General features: G+C 42.1%; 1 protein-coding gene across 1 annotated transcript; it reads left to right on the plus strand.

Annotated features, from left to right (window-relative positions):
* The first annotated feature begins 610 nt into the window (after positions 1-610).
* LOC115111769 (AP-3 complex subunit mu-2) lies at positions 611-10,243 on the plus strand. Its single transcript, XM_029638177.2, has 9 exons — positions 611-721; positions 1,211-1,488; positions 2,800-2,971; positions 3,266-3,403; positions 3,540-3,625; positions 6,642-6,775; positions 8,764-8,971; positions 9,198-9,342; positions 10,074-10,243. Exons 2-9 carry the CDS (start codon positions 1,216-1,218, stop codon positions 10,172-10,174), a joined length of 1,257 nt encoding a protein of 418 aa, XP_029494037.1. The 5' UTR covers positions 611-721; positions 1,211-1,215; the 3' UTR covers positions 10,175-10,243.
* The last annotated feature ends 6,058 nt before the right edge of the window (positions 10,244-16,301 follow it).

Raw genomic sequence — 16,301 nt, forward strand, 5'->3', positions numbered from 1 at the left:
ATTGCCAATCACCCCCATAAACGGCTATCTACTTGATAAGACATCTTCAATATGAGTGAGTCCATTATCCAATTTATCATATTTACAGACTCACATATGGAAAACACTACCAAAGGGACCAATTATATTCTGAATAAACAGTAGGCCAATTTATCTCCATTTCACATACAGTATGTAAGTGCCAATGATGTAAATTATATACACATGTATATTCAAAAAGCCTACACTTTAAAAAATATATAGATTTTACCCCTCCCATGGGCTATGGGTTTGATAGATTAGATACATGGTGGTTTCAGTGTAACCAAGTAAATTATTTTCCATTACATTTTATTCATTGGAAATATATATATTTTGTATCCACAAAATGTATCCACAAAATGAAATCTGATATGATCCGTGGACGATGTCTTGACACAAAATGTCAGACACGACGGTACCGTTTAGCCAATCAAGGTGCATGTTCAGCCTGTGTTTACTGGGCGTTGTCCAATTACAATTGAGTTCCGAGTAGTACTGACAGGCACGAACCTCCGCACTATGGACCAATCACTATTTGGGAGAGGAGGGCATTCTTGCTTTTTTTCGTCTCCGATTGGTCCTATCTGGTGTCAGATTTCTCGTCATTCAGGCCAGCTAACTGAGAACAAGCGACGGCCTTCTCTAATCTTTCATTGAAAAAAGACGAAAGCGAGACGAAAACACAAATAGATTGACACCGGTAAGTAATTACACGTTATAAATATAAAGGAATAGCACTCAAATATTGAGCGCAAGCCATGAATAATTCCGTTTTCATCATCGCTGTATGACGGCGCTCGCCTGCTGTCACAAGACAACGGTGAGTAGGGGATGTTGTAAGAATACAGAGGCAGGCCTATCGTCCAGTAAAACACCATATATCACCATCATCTGTAGTCATCTTATTTCACAGGTTCGTGTGCATGTCTACTGATATTACGGCCGCCCACGGCGGAATCTGATAGCACAGCCGAATATTTAATGAAACGGTGTCGCCTGTGACTTGTCCTATCCCTTTCTCCACATCACAATTTACATTGTCACTCATCATAGATGTATGTCTATATTGAGAGTACCACAAGCGCTATGTAACTCAAATTTATATTGTATTCCAACTGCAAGTATGGTATAGCTAGAATCGTTTGAGTCGCTAGCTAAATATTTGTTATTTTTCTGTCTCACCCTCCAGCCAAAATGATACACAGCCTGTTCCTCGTGAACTCCTCGGGGGACATTTTCCTGGAGAAGCACTGGAAGAGCGTTGTGAGCCGCTCCGTGTGCGACTATTTTTTCGAGGCGCAAGAGCGCGCCAGCGAGCCGGAGAACGTGCCCCCAGTCATCCCGACCCCACACCACTACCTAATCAGTGTGCTAAGGCACCGCATTTACTTTGTGGCAGTTATTCAGAGCGAGGTGCCGCCGCTCTTTGTCATTGAGTTCTTACACAGGGTGGTTGATACATTCCAGGTTTGTACTTGGACTTGGTATACTTACTTTTCGTCCATTCACTTTCACATGTTCAGGTTCTTAATCACCTTGGTGCGTTCCTAAATTCACTCTGGAGTGCCAAGTGCGCTCCATGTGCTCAGGGCGTTTGTAAATTTAGAGAGTTGTCAGATTGTCAGTTCGTAAATTCAGAGCTGCACTTTTTTTTCAATTTTCGCATAAAATGACATTCCCAACTCTCCCGGTAGCTCAGCAAGGATATGCATATTCTTGATACCATTTGAAAGGAAACAATTGTGGAAGGAAACACTTGTGTTATATTCTACTACATGAATTTCACATTTTCACATTAGATCTGGTAAAAGATAATATTAAAAAAAATAATATATATATTTTTTTTGTTCAATCATCTTTGAAATAGGGATAGGATTCTAGATGTAATTTAGATGTTGTCCACAAGAGTGTGTGCAAAAGGTTTTGGGGGGTGGGGTCAAACTGTAGAACCAAGCAGTGGGGTCAAACCGTAGAACCCAGTTCCTACATTTAAATATAAAAATCAATTTTATCAAGCAAAACTGTTTAATTTTATCTCTGGGACCCTCAGGATGACAAATCGGAGTAAGAATGTAAGTACATTATTTAACTTCAGAGGTGAATGTATCAAACCAGTTGTTGTGATAAGTGTTTTGTTGTGCACTATCCTCAAACAATAGCATGGTATTTTTTTGCTCTTTCTGCCCATATTAGACATGTCTATGTCCCGGAATTAGCTGTTTACAACGTCATTCTAGTCACATTATCGCAAATTGAGCAACAACTGTCCTGGGTTAGGGACACTGATCCCGTAGTGGTTAACTGACTAAAGTTAGCTAGCTACTTCCAGACATAAATGAGAGAACACCTCACTCTGACCAGTTCTTTCACCCTAGCAGAGCTGGTTAGGCTGTTTTCATGTTATCCAGAGCTTTGGTGACTAACTGTGCTGCTGGCAACAATTTAATTACGCTTTTTGCCGACGTTTACTGACACCGGCCATATATTCAACAGGTGTTGAGACTTCGTAAATGCATCAGTTATTCTGCGCTCTGGCACACTCAAACGAGAGTGCTTTGAAATCGGAGTAGATGGCCAGAGGGAATTTACGAATGCACCCTAAGTCTACCTTGCAATGTAATCCAACTGTTTCTTTTGAGTTACTGATTGTCTTATTGTTAAGTTAAAGTGTTACTTTTTAAAATGTTGTAATTCATTTAGTTAAAAATCTCTTCTCATTCTCCATTCCCTCAACTGATCCCTCCCTCCCCTGACCTCTCACTCCCTCCCTGTTGTCAGGACTACTTTGGGGTGTGCACGGAGGCAGCGATCAAGGACAATGTGGTGGTAGTATATGAGCTACTAGAGGAGATGCTGGACAATGGTTTCCCCCTGGCCACAGAGTCCAATATCCTCAAAGAGCTCATCAAGCCGCCCACCATCCTGCGCACAGTGGTCAACACCATCACAGGTACCTGAAGATGACCAAGTTTGCCTCTGCACAGTCACTATGTCATCACTTTTTCCTGACCATAACAACCTCAACATCCTAGTATTACACAACGCAACTTGACCAGGAAAAACTCTGGCCCCTAGTCATGACATATGTGTTCATCAATAGTTCTATTTATTTACAGATTATTGGCAGTGGGAGTTGGCTATGATTTATTTTTAAACTTTGCATCTAGACCCATGTCACTGTACACAACTATCTGAATGTGTGCATCCTGTTTGTGTGTCAATATATTTGACTGTTGTTTTGTAGGCAGTACCAATGTAGGGGAGCAGCTCCCTACTGGCCAGTTGTCTGTGGTGCCATGGCGACGCACTGGAGTGAAGTACACAAACAACGAGGCCTACTTTGATGTAGTGGAGGAGATTGATGCCATAATCGATAAATCAGGTATGGTAGGCATACTGCCCCATCACGCTCTCCTGTAAATCTATCCTGACCCATTAAAAATAACCAACACAGAATTTGACTTTCTGATTGAGTTGTTCTCTTTCTCCATCTCTCTGTTTCTCTCACACACTGTTAGGCTCCACTATCACAGCAGAGATCCAGGGGGTGATTGATGCCTGTGTGAAATTAACAGGCATGCCTGACCTCACTCTCTCGTTCATGGTGAGTCCTCTCTTTCGCTCAGTCTCTTTAGTCCAGGGGCGGGCAGTCATTTTGTCTCGAGGGCCACATCGTGATTTTGAAATTCCATATTTTTTGGGGGGGGGGGGGGGGGGCAATTTGTTTCGTCAAATGCATTACGGGCCAGAAAAAAATTGCAGTTATTTGAAAATATAGGTTCATGATCATTTTTGCATGCTTTCTATCTACTGAGCAAAAAATATGTAAAATGCACCATGTAAAGTGTTGGTCCCATGTTTCATGAGCTGCAATAAAATATCCCAGAAAGTTCCATACGCCCAAAAAGCTTATTTCTCTCAAGTAAAAGGCCACTCTCTAAAATGTGCAGTTCTGTCACCCAACACAATGCCACAGATGTCTCAAGTTTTGAGGGACTATGCAATTGGCATGCTGACTGCAGGAATGACCACCAGAGCTGTTCCCAGATAATTGAATGGTCATTTCTCTACCATAAGCCGCCTCCAACATAATTTTAGAGAATTTGGCAGTACGTCCAACCAACCTCACAACCGCAGACCACGGGTAACCCCGCCAGCCCAGGACCTCCACACCGGCTTCTTCACCTGCGGGATTGTCTGAGACCAGCCACCCGGACAGCTGATGAAACTGAGGAGTATTTCTGTCTGTAAGAAATCCATTTTTGTGGGGAAAAGCTCATTCTGATTAGCTGGGCCTGGCTCCCAAGTGGGTGGGCCTATGCCCTCCCAGTCCTACCCATGGCAGCGCCCCTGCCCAGTCATGTGAAATCCATAGATGAGGGCCTAATGAATTGATTTCAGTTGACTGATTTCCTTATATGAACTGTAACTCAGTAAAATTGTTGAAATTGTTCGGTTGTTGTTCAGTATAATTTAAGATGTTCAAGAGTTTTTTTGTTGTTGTTGTTTTTGCCGCAAATAATATTTAAATTTGTCTCTACACACCATAATTTTGTATTTGAGATCAAATTATTTATGAGGCGACAGAACAGAATGTCACCTTTTTGTAGTGCTGTTTTCATAACTGTTTTACCATTTTAGAAATGAATGCATTTTGTATCTAGTCCCCATATTTGAGGATGTCATTTGGACAAATTCACATATTTTTTTAGAACTTTTTGGATGTGTTGGGCCCAATAGAAATGAATGGTAAATTATGTATTGTCATTTTGTAGTCACTTTTATTGTAAATACGAATATAATATCTTGGGCGCAGTGGTATTGAGGAGTCACTGCAGACCGGGGTTCGACCCCGGGCTGTGTCGAGGCCGGCCATGACCAGGAGACCCATGATGGGGTGCACAATTGGCCCAGCATCATCCGGGTTAGGGGAGGATTTGGCCAGCGGGGATGTCCTTATCGCTAAAGCGAACACTTTACATTAATGTTGATGCTACCATGATAATTCTGAATGAATCATGTTTAATGATCAGTGGAAAGTATAGATGCACAAATACTACATGACAAAATGCTTCCTGAACATCTCATTCCAAAATCATGGACATTAATATTGAGTTGCCCCCCCCCCCCTTTGCTGCTATGACAGCCTCCACTCTTCTGGGAAGGCTTTCCACTAAATGCAGGGACTTGCTTCCATTCAGCCACAAAAGCATTAGTGAGGTCGGGCACTGATGTTGAGCGATTAGGCCAGGCTCGCAGTCAGCGTTTTGATTCGTCTGTCAGACTGCCAGATGATGAAGCGTGATTCATCACTCCAGAGAACACGTTTCCACTGCTCCAGAGTCCAATGGAGGCAAGCTTTACACCACTCCAGACAATGCTTGGCATTGCGCATGGTGATCTTCGGCTTGTGTGTGGCTGCTCGGAAATGGAAGCCAATTTCTTGAAGCTCCCGACGAACAGTTCTTGTGCTGGCGTTGCTTCCAGAGGCAGTTTGGATCTCTGTAGTTAGTGTTGCAACTGAGGACAGACCATTTTTATGCGCTTCAGCACTCTGCGGTCCCGTTCTGTGAGCTTGTGTGGCCTACCTCTTCGCAGCTGAGCCGTTGTTGCTCCTAGACTTTCACACTTCACAATAACAGTACACACAGTTGACTGTGGCAGCTCTAGCAGGGCAGTCATTTTAAGAACTGACTTGTTGGAAAGGTGGCATCCTATGACTGTGCCACATTGAATGTCATTGAGCTCTCCAGTAAGGCAATTCTACTGCCAATGATTGTCTATGGAGATTGCATGGCTGTGTGCTTGATTTCATACTTTTGTGTATATATAGCTTATCACGCCCCGAAAACCTCCTACCATTACCAGCCAATAACAGCAGAGGTTAGCATTTTTTGGGGGGGATTTATGCCTCTAACTTTCTCACTCGTAGTTATTCAGGATTTGTTCATGAATATCTGTAGTTATGGTAGCATCCATATGAATGTAGAAGTCAAAATAAATACGCAGAGGAGTGTGAATGTATGTACAGTACCAGTCAAACGTTTGGGGAGACCTACTCATTCAAGGGTTCTCTTTATTTTGACTATTTTCTACATTGTACAATAATAGTGAAGACATCAAAACTATGAAATAACACATGGAATAATGTAGTAACCAAAAAAGTGTTAAACAAATCAAAATAGATTTGAGATTCTTCAAAGTAGCCACCCTTTGCCTTGATGACAGCTTTGCACACTCTTGGCATTCTCTCAACCAGCTTCATGAGAAATGCTTTTCCAACAGTCTTGAAGGAGTTCCCACATATGCTGAGCAATGAGTAGGTGTGTCCAAACTTTTGACTGGTACTGTATATTTATTTTATTTATTAGATTTTTTTTATTATACTTTTTTTTTTTACTCAAACCTCCCGCTGAACAGATTGAATGGGCTGGCGAGCCGGATCCGCTGTAGCCATAGCCAATCGTTTATCTCCAATCCTGTCCCCTGCAAATAGCCGATCACTCTCTGCCTCTCTGTATAACATACTGAAGTTAACTGTGTCAAAATGGTCCTATCGGTTTCTGTCACTCCCACTCTCTTTCTCTCTGTCTTGATACCCCTGTTTGATCCTGTCACAGAACCCTCGTCTGCTGGATGATGTGAGCTTCCACCCGTGTGTGAGGTTCAAGCGCTGGGAAGCGGAGAGGATCCTCTCCTTCATCCCCCCAGATGGAAACTTCCGGCTGCTCTCCTACCACGTCAGCTCCCAGAAGTCAGTAGCTCTGTTCTCCTCTAGTCTTCTGCTCTGTTTTCTCAGGCTTGACACTGGATTTAAAATATTATACCACATACAGTGCCTTAACCAGTATTTGTCCCGTTTCTGATTTTCTCTATTTATGCATTTAAAAAAAAAATACTGGATGTTATCAGATCTTCAACCAAACAGATGTGGTAATGGTAAAGGGAACATAAGTTTACAAATAACAAGACAAAGATACTTATTTAACAAAGTTATGCAAAATCCAATTCCCTTGTGTGAAAAAGTAATTGCCCCTTACACTCAATAACTGGTTGTGCCACCTTTAGCTGCAATGACTGCATCCAAATGCCTCCTGTAGTAGTTGATCAGTCTCACATCGCTGTGGAGGACATTTGGCCCACCCTTGTCACTGAGTTAACTTCTTTAACTCATTGACATTTGTTGGTTTTCAAGCATGAACTGCTTGTTTCAAGTCCTGCCACATCATCTTAATTGGGATTATGTCTGGACTTTGACTAGGCCATTCCAAAACTTCAAATTTGTTGCTTTTGGACCATTTTCATGTTGACTTGATTGTGTCTTGGATCATTGTCTTTCTGCATGACCCAGTTGTTCTTCCACACCTATCTCAACAAACCATTTCTGTATGGACCTCGCTTGTATGCAGTAGCGCTAAGATTTCCCTTCACTGGAACTAAGGGTTCTAACCCGAACCATGAAAGTCGGCCCAGACCATTATTCCTCCTCCGCCAAACTTTAGTTGGCACTATGCATTCGAACAGGTAGCGTTCTCCTGGCATCCACCAAACCCAGATTCGTCCATCGGACTGTCAGATGGTGAAGCGTTTCTACTGCTCCAGAGTCCAGTAGCGGCGAGCTTTACACCACTCCAACCAACGCTTGGCATTACGCATGGTGATCTTATGCTTATGTGCGGCTGCACGGCCATGGAAACCCATTTCATGAAGCTCCTGATGAACAGTTATTGTGCTGCTGTTGCTTCCAGAGGCAATTTGGATCTCGGTAGTGAGTGTTGCAACTGAGGATAGATGATTTTTATGCGTTTCAGTACTTGGCGTTCTCATTCTGTGAGCTTGTGTGCCCTACCACTTCGCGGCTGAGCCGTTGTTGCTCCTAGACATTTCCGCTACACAATAAGAGCACTTACAGTTGACCAGGGCAGCTCTAGCAGGGCATAAATCTGTCAAACTGACTTGTTGGAAAGTTGGCATCCTATGATGGTGCCACATTGAAAGTTTCTGAGCTTTTCAGTACGGGCCATTCTACTGCCAAAGTTTGTCATGGGACATTGCATTGCTGTGTGCTCAATTTTATATACCTGTCAGCATCTGGTGTGGCTGAAATAGCCAAATCCACTCATTTGAAGGGGTGTCCACATAGTCTTGGCCATGTTGTGCATGTGCTTAAGGCATAACACACACGTCTGCTTGCTTCCCATTTTCTGAATGTTTACTTTTTCTTGTCGTTGTCTTAATTTTAGTCTCCACCCATTAAGATCAGCAAGGTATTTCAAAGTAAATTGACATTGTAGTTGTGACTCGACCCAAAACTAGAGTTGTTTTAAAGTGTTAGCTAGATGAAGACCCGTGTTTGGTTGAATGTTTACATGAATTTGTTAAATGGATGTTTTAATTCTCAAAACATCCAGTTGACAAAGCATTAGATGTAAGTAGTATAGTTTTAGGAATGTAGTGCAGTGTCTTGGTATAGATTGGATCATTATCTCTTCTGGTTTTGCGATATTTGTCACCAACGCCAGTATGACCCTGACAGTTTACATTTGTATTTCCAAATTTTTAGTAACAAGTTTCACATTTTTAAAAGTTGTAATAACAAACTGACATCTGCGCAGCAAATGATTCACTTGTTTAATTTAGTCCTAGTCACTGGCACACTTTGTTCAGTGTGCTCTGGGATGTTTTTGTCTCGGTGTCTGTCCTACCTGTGTTCTTCTGACACTCTGTGTGTCTGCCCCTCAGTCTGGTGGCCATCCCAGTGTACGTCAAGCACAACATCACGTTCAGGGAGGGTAGTTCTCAGGGCCGCTTTGAGCTGACCCTGGGCCCCAAGCAGACCATGGGGAAGGGAGTAGAGGCTGTTCTGGTCAGCAGCCAGCTGCCCCGTGGAGTTCTCAACACCAACCTCAACCCCACCCAGGGGACATACACCTTCGACCCTGTCACTAAGGTAAGGTGGTGGGGAAGGGAGTGCATGTATGCGTGTGTGTGTGTGCCGATATGGATTAACCCGACCAGGTGGTGGTGTATGATGTAAACTTACATAAGGGTCAGTGGTCATACATTCCATGGAATGGTTGATTTCTCCCCCCACCCACCTCTGTGTAGTCATAATTATACCCTTCTCCCTATGTGGGGTAATAACATTGTGAGGATATTGTGTTGTCCCTATGCAGCTCCTGTCGTGGGACGTGGGTAAGATCAACCCTCAGAAACTGCCGAGTCTAAAAGGCTCTATGAGCCTGCAGGCAGGGGCCTCCAAGCCAGACGAGAACCCGACCATCAACATCCAGTTCAAGATCCAACAGTCGGCCCTCTCTGGTAAAACAACACACACACACACACACAGGTAGCTTCGAGGTTAGAGTGTTGGGCCAGTAACCAAAAAGTTGCTGGTTCAAATACTGGAGCTGACAAGGTAAAAAATCATTTGCTCTGCCCTTGAGCAAGGCACTTAATCCTAATTGCTCCAGGGGGGCTGTACAGTGGTGACCCTGGCCGTGACCCCACTCCCCGCAGGTGTCTCAGTGGAAGTTGGTATATGCAACAACAACAAAAATACATTACACAATTGTGTTTAACTGACTAATATAAGAACCCCCACAAATGATTAGTAGTATACACACATCTTTATCATAATTGGTTATTACACTCTAGAGTAGACGTTGCCACTTAGCAGCTGATTTAGTATCAGTTTACTTGACCCATAATCATATCAGGGACTAAATAAATATCTAACCCTAGATCAGATCTTATTAATATTCTATCTACTAACTCCATATTACAAAGCATGCTCAGCAGACAATCACATGACATCCACACAGCTCATTCACAGTGACACCTTTTCCCATTAGATAGAAACAAGATACTCAATCTCTATTTAATCTATCTGATCCTCAGAGAGGTTTGTATCTGTTTCCAAAAGGGGTTTACGTGTATCTTACGACCCTTTCAGTGACAAAATCAACGTTTTATATGACTTTCTGTAGAAATACCTTTTGAATAGCAATGTGACACCTTTTCTCCTTTTTAATTTCCTTGTTCTTCTCCAGGACTGAAGGTGAATCGGTTGGATATGTACGGGGAGAAGTACAAGCCATTCAAAGGCATCAAGTACATGACCAAAGCTGGCAAATTCCAGGTCCGGACATAGAGGCTTGACTCGTCACTCTCTGGCCTCTGCACCATTACTGTACAACAGATAGGAGGTGGTTTCAGATGGGGGGGGTTGTTGTGTGTGGCTATGATGCATTCCCTGTGTAAATGCATTTCAGGATTTATCCTCACAAACTAGAGGCTCTGCTGTCTAACTGAACTACTACAGAATGTGTGACACGACACACACAATCCTGTTTTTAATGGAGTTGTTTGCACTGTCAAATGTGTTAGTTATGAGGTTACCAGTCTCAGCGTAGCTACGGCTTTTGTAGCAGGCCTAAAATTGGTATCTCTGTTGTCATTTCTGGTTCTCTTTCCAAGCTCTTTGCTATCCTTTTGAGTTCCTCTTGTGTGTGAGAATGGCAGGCAAAACGGTTTATGTGCTTCCCTCAGATGTGTCACTACAGTCTACTGCTAGTACCCTTTTTCTCGTGCTTCAGTCAATTCCTTATCATCAACATTGCCCAGAGTTTCTTCTGGTCAGGTTACATGGCCAGGAAACACATTCCTATGTTATTCCTCGGTCCCCTTGGTATTTTCTTCCCCTCACTTATTCCGAAACTCCCTGTTTCCTGCATTTTTCTTCTCAGTCCTCCGAACCATGTTTATGGGTTTGTCTGTTTGCCTGTCTGTCATCAACACTGAAGTCAACACATTAGAGTTTGAGAATGTGACATGAAATCCCTTCCCCTGAATTATGCACAACCATATTCATTGTTTTATCATCAGTTAATACTGTATGTGTAACCATGTCCTTCCATATCAAATCTAACGGTTGTATTATGCGGGTGATATGTTACTGCTTTTTTCTCTTTATATCATGTCAGGTGTCATGTTGAGCACTTTGCTGTGGCCTACCTGAAGTTTTGTCCACCTTAATCACTCTTGATGACCTTTTTTTAAAATGATTATTTATTGACCAATGATTGATCAGGGACTGAATCCTGATCCAAGCACAAGCCTATACTGTATAGCCCTATTATATAATGCAGCACAGATTTATCTTTCTTACTCTATACTGACTGACATACTACAGTTTGATAACGATGGGTTACCCTGTCAAGAATGTTAAAGGTTTGTGTTTGCAGCTTTTGTTTGTGTGTCTGTCAAATTAATTCAAACTTGAGTTTTACAATGGTATGATATTAAAGATTTAAGAATTGATATGATATACCCTGAATTATCGGGTTAATTTTGGTCCTCTGTTAGTGGATACTTTAACGACTACAATGTAGTCGGTGTAGATAGATCTGGCTGTTACCAACTTCAAGAGCCACATGTTTCTGCATGTCTGTAACGTCAAACACATTTCTGTCATGATATCTTGTTATGAGAGGCCATTAATGAAGATGTATGGGAGCTTTTAATGTTTTTGGTTTGATGAACTAAATGGTAAACACACGTTGTGGGTTGTGCTTCTTTTCTATCCCACATCATGGGTAGGCTACAATAAACATTCCTCTCAAATGATTCGGTCTTTGAATTCCACAGATATTCCAAATTGAACAGTTCGACAAATAGCCCACACCAGTTACTATTATGTGGGAAATGACATCATGGGAAATGACGACATGGCAAATACCAATTTTCATCATTTTGATTAGGAGGACAATAGCCCATCTCATATTTGTTTTCTTACCATCTAAAAAATAATCCCATGATTTATAACTAATGTAATTTCATGTTTTCATGGGTTTGTGTGTAAAACGTAAACATGTGTACTGTCTGAGATGAGAATGACGTCATAGGGAGAAGCGTTAACCCTGTTGTTCCACTGTGTGTATCGAACTCCACTCCGTAATTTGCTGATCACTTTAACCGCTCCACAACGTTTTCTGATATTATTTTCTTCGTCTTTTAACTCTAACCAGACCTCGGACCTTCAACGAGTCACTAAGTGAAAAACTGTGCAAAAGAATCGCGCATTTTCTCAAAGTTTATTGGCTACGTTTTGTTTTTATTCTGGGAGTTGAGTTGCTTTTTATGTTACTGTTCCACTGCAATTTTTGCATAATTCTTCTCATAATTCACCTTCGAACAACTTTTCAATAACAATATCTAGACTTTTGCTTTGCCTTTGAAGGGGGAGTTTATGCTGTTTTATTTTTATAAACTTTATCTAAGGTATAAAAAAAAATCGAGGGATTTAAAGACCCACCCGTCAAAAACGTGGTATGTATCCTATCTCTTGAGATATTTCTCTTATTTCCTTTCTGTGGCCATCAGCCTTTCCAATAGCCTAACAGCTTGTTGTCGAAATAAATCTGGATGTGTATTCCACCAAATGAAAGTGAGTAGTATCTCATCAGTAAAGCAATTAGTCAAATACACATTGGGCCCACTGATAAAGTCCCATTATTTAATGTGTGAGACTTCACACATGCCTTAACAGATGTATGTGTTCTGTTTGACAGATATTGAGGTTTATGTAAATGTGTTGATACCATCTAATTGTGTATTGTTTTATCTGGTGTTTTTCTCACTTTTTATCCTTTATCATTGTTCTTGTCTATTTGCTCCCGGGGGTGATATTTGAAAAGTCGATTTGAATTTTTTTCCCCCCTCCAACCCCTTTAACTGACACTTCAATAAACTATTGACAAAGTGTTTAATACACGAGTTAAACCGTCGTTGGTTATAATAATGGGACTGTGTACCAGTCTTGTACAGCGCTGGAGTTTGCCTCCAGTTAAAGCACCCGGTATAAATAGCTGAATAAGCCATGTGCTTATTTGGGAAGTAGGGTAGTGGAGCGCGTGTTGCATTGTGGCAACGTGCCATTTGCATCTGATTCTGCACAAGACTTTCACAGGAAAGTAGCCTAATTAATACCCGTTGCCAAATACTGTCTAATTGTGTGGCTAGGCCTATATTAGCGAGCATGTCTGGTCTAATTGGATAGCCTATATTTAGGCTTTTTCTTAACGATTTTTCCATTCCAGCATAAATATTTTTTTGTTGCATTTTGGTTTTTGCACACAACCAAACTAGACAAAAATAAACTAATATTTCACAATTCACCCTGTATTTACGCTCAGTATGCATGGTTACACCTGTCCATAGGCACTTCATTTGGCATCTATATATTTGCATTGATGATGCACAGGCTTCCTAAAAAGGTTGTAGATGTATTATTATTTTTTGGACAACAATAGTGGTTGATGAAGCCTAGGCTTGGATGTAGAAGATTGACACCCAATATGCAGACTTTTAGGTCTCTATCGTGCCTAATAAATGAAGTCAAACTTCATGTGATTGGTTTGTATCAGAGAGTTTGGGACTAAAAGGTTCATTTTGCAAAACGATGATTCTCATATAATTGGCTTTACATTACCGAACCCTCATTGGTTTGAATGGTGTCAGCATTTTTTAAAATATTGTATTATTTTGAACTTAACAACATGAATTGGGTTATTTAAAGTACTATATAGGTAGAGAACATTGAATAAAACAAGGCTATGCCAAAAACACTTTTTAAAATAAAAATGCAGATAGAACCTTAGTCCCAAGTTCTCGTAATGACACACTGCTCCGTCTGAATAGTGGTTGTGACTAATGTTGCAATAATAACGACTTTGTAACAATGTTTGGGACGACTGACAACATTGCAAAACTAAAGTAAGAAAGTAACTAGTGGGTTCTCTATCGCAAAAATAAAGTCTTCACCTCATCTGCGGATTTGCACAACTGAAAAGCATCTTCTTCATGTCATTCGAATTCCAGACACGTTGACAATATTAGGGGGGCTGATAATAAGTCGTCAAAGCACGTTCAATTAGAAAGAAGAATTATACATTTCTGAGTGTATCCTATCTTTGTATATGCAAAATATGAAACAAAATGCTACCGCAGTGATTCAACGTGAGCGTGATTCAACGTCGGCGTAGGCCTGCTGCCGTGGAGAAACAATTTGGCTACACCGGGTGTATCGACGCAGTTAAAACATTTCAGTTTAATGAGTCTGACTGCAGAACAAAGAGCTCGGTCGCGGGCATCAACGAAACTCCCTTTCTCATTCATACAGGACAAACAAAGCCCCCTCCTCGTGGGGAGGGATCGCCATTATAGAACTCGGCATTTTTCTCAATTTGCACGAAGGCCCATATCGACCCATGTGCATTTCATCTGCCTGTGTAAGACTCCCAGACAATATTAAAATAGACTGGCATCCCCAGACAAAGCCATTTCTAATGACAGGTCTAGACTACTAATACCTATCCTGATGTGAGATTTATGTATTTCCCTGTAAAGCAGTAATTGATACATTTGTGTGTGTGTGGGGGATGACAGGTGAATTTGTATTCTCATATTCTCTCTGTTTATTGGCCTACATGGAACACACACATTGCTATTGTCCATTGTAAGTAACTGTTCTCTCTTCCATATTTCTCTCCATGCTGTCTATTCCCACTTTCAGATAGCAAGCAGGTAGGCTACTGCTGGATTGGCAAGACCAGACCATGTCTCCTCTCACACCTCCTCCCCTGCTGTGGTTATGGCTGACCCCTGTCTGTCCCTCTGGGTAGCTGGGAAAGATGCCCTATCCCCAACGACCAATCTCATCCAGCAGGCCAACCAGGAGACTGACAGGACAGGATGGACTAGACTTCTAGCATCTAGAAGTTGCGTATGTCTCAGCTCTTCTCAACTCTTACAACAACTACCTTCCCAACTCCAGAACTCTCCCATTAGACTACACTACTCTGTGTTGCTGCTGTTCTGTTTTTATCCCTCATATTGCTACCAGGCCTGTGCAGCTAGGCTTTAGGCTGGACTGTCTGTCAGAATGCACAGGGCCAAGGGAGGGCCTGGCCCCCCACCCTTCCAGGACATCTATGAATTCTCCATGGACGGTGACGAGACCGGGGCCCAGATCTTTCTGCGGGGCCCGAGGGTAGCCATGGAGGGCCCAGCGGTGCCCCTGTCCCCTCACTCCGAATATATCCAGACTGAGCACCAGCAAGGCGGTCTCTTCTCTCTCGGGCCCCCCGCCCATGGAGTGCCCCACGCTGCCCCTCAGGGTAAGAAGAGGAGGCGGTGCGGCGTGTGTGCACCCTGTATGCAGAAGGAGAATTGTGGCACCTGCAGCAACTGTATGAACCGTAAGATTGGGAAGCAGATCTGTAAGCTGCGTAAATGTGACCAGCTGAAGAAGAAGGGACAAAAGGACTGCGAGGTGAGTGGAAATGACTGGCCAAACTTCTAACCAACGCACATTCTCATGATATAGTCCCAGTGGCTATTTCTCATAGCTCAGTGTGAGAATGATTCCCTGTGGCTATTTCTCATAGCTCAGTGTGAGACTGATTCCCAGTTGCTATTTCTCCTAGTTCAATGTGAGACTGTTTAGAGCTGATTGAGGGAAATTGAAGTTGAAAATGTTTACTAGAAAATTTCTCTCTAAGATACAGTGCCTTGCGAAAGTATTCAGCCCCCTTGAACTTTGCGACCTTTTGCCACATTTCAGGCTTCAAACATAAAGATATAAAACTGTATTTTTTTGTGAAGAATCAACAACAAGTGGGACACAATCATGAAGTAGAATGACATTTATTGGATATTTCAAACTTTTTTAACAAATCAAAAACGGAAAAATTGGGTGTGCAAAATTATTCAGCCCCCTTAAGTTAATACTTTGTAGCGCCACCTTTTGCTGCGATTACAGCTGTAAGTCGCTTGGGGTATGTCTCTATCAGTTTTGCACATCGAGAGACTGACATTTTTTCCCATTCCTCCTTGCAAAACAGCTCGAGCTCAGTGAGGTTGAATGGAGAGCATTTGTGAACAGCAGTTTTCAGTTCTTTCCACAGATTCTCGATTGGATTCAGGTCTGGACTTTGACTTGGCCATTCTAACACCTGGATATGTTTATTTTTGAACCATTCCATTGTAGATTTTGCTTTATGTTTTGGATCATTGTCTTGTTGGAAGACAAATCTCCGTCCCAGTCTCAGGTCTTTTGCAGACTCCATCAGGTTTTCTTCCAGAATGGTCCTGTATTTGGCTCCATCCATCTTCCCATCAATTTTAACCATCTTCCCTGTCCCTGCTGAAGAAAAGCAGGCCCAAACCATGATGCTGCCACCACCATGTTTGACAGTGGGGATGGTGTGTTCAGGGTG

The sequence above is a fragment of the Oncorhynchus nerka genome, linkage group LG27, assembly GCF_034236695.1.
Source record: "Oncorhynchus nerka isolate Pitt River linkage group LG27, Oner_Uvic_2.0, whole genome shotgun sequence".
Taxonomy (NCBI): Eukaryota; Metazoa; Chordata; class Actinopteri; order Salmoniformes; family Salmonidae; genus Oncorhynchus; species Oncorhynchus nerka.

Coding starts and splice junctions, on each gene's coding strand:
- LOC115111769 (XM_029638177.2), top strand. CDS start 1,216: ATGATACACAGCCTGTTCCTCGTGAACTCCTCGGGGGACATTTTCCTG. Junction 2,972..3,265: donor AGTGGTCAACACCATCACAG/GTACCTGAAGAT, acceptor GTTGTTTTGTAG/GCAGTACCAATGTAGGGGAG. Junction 3,404..3,539: donor TGCCATAATCGATAAATCAG/GTATGGTAGGCA, acceptor ACACACTGTTAG/GCTCCACTATCACAGCAGAG.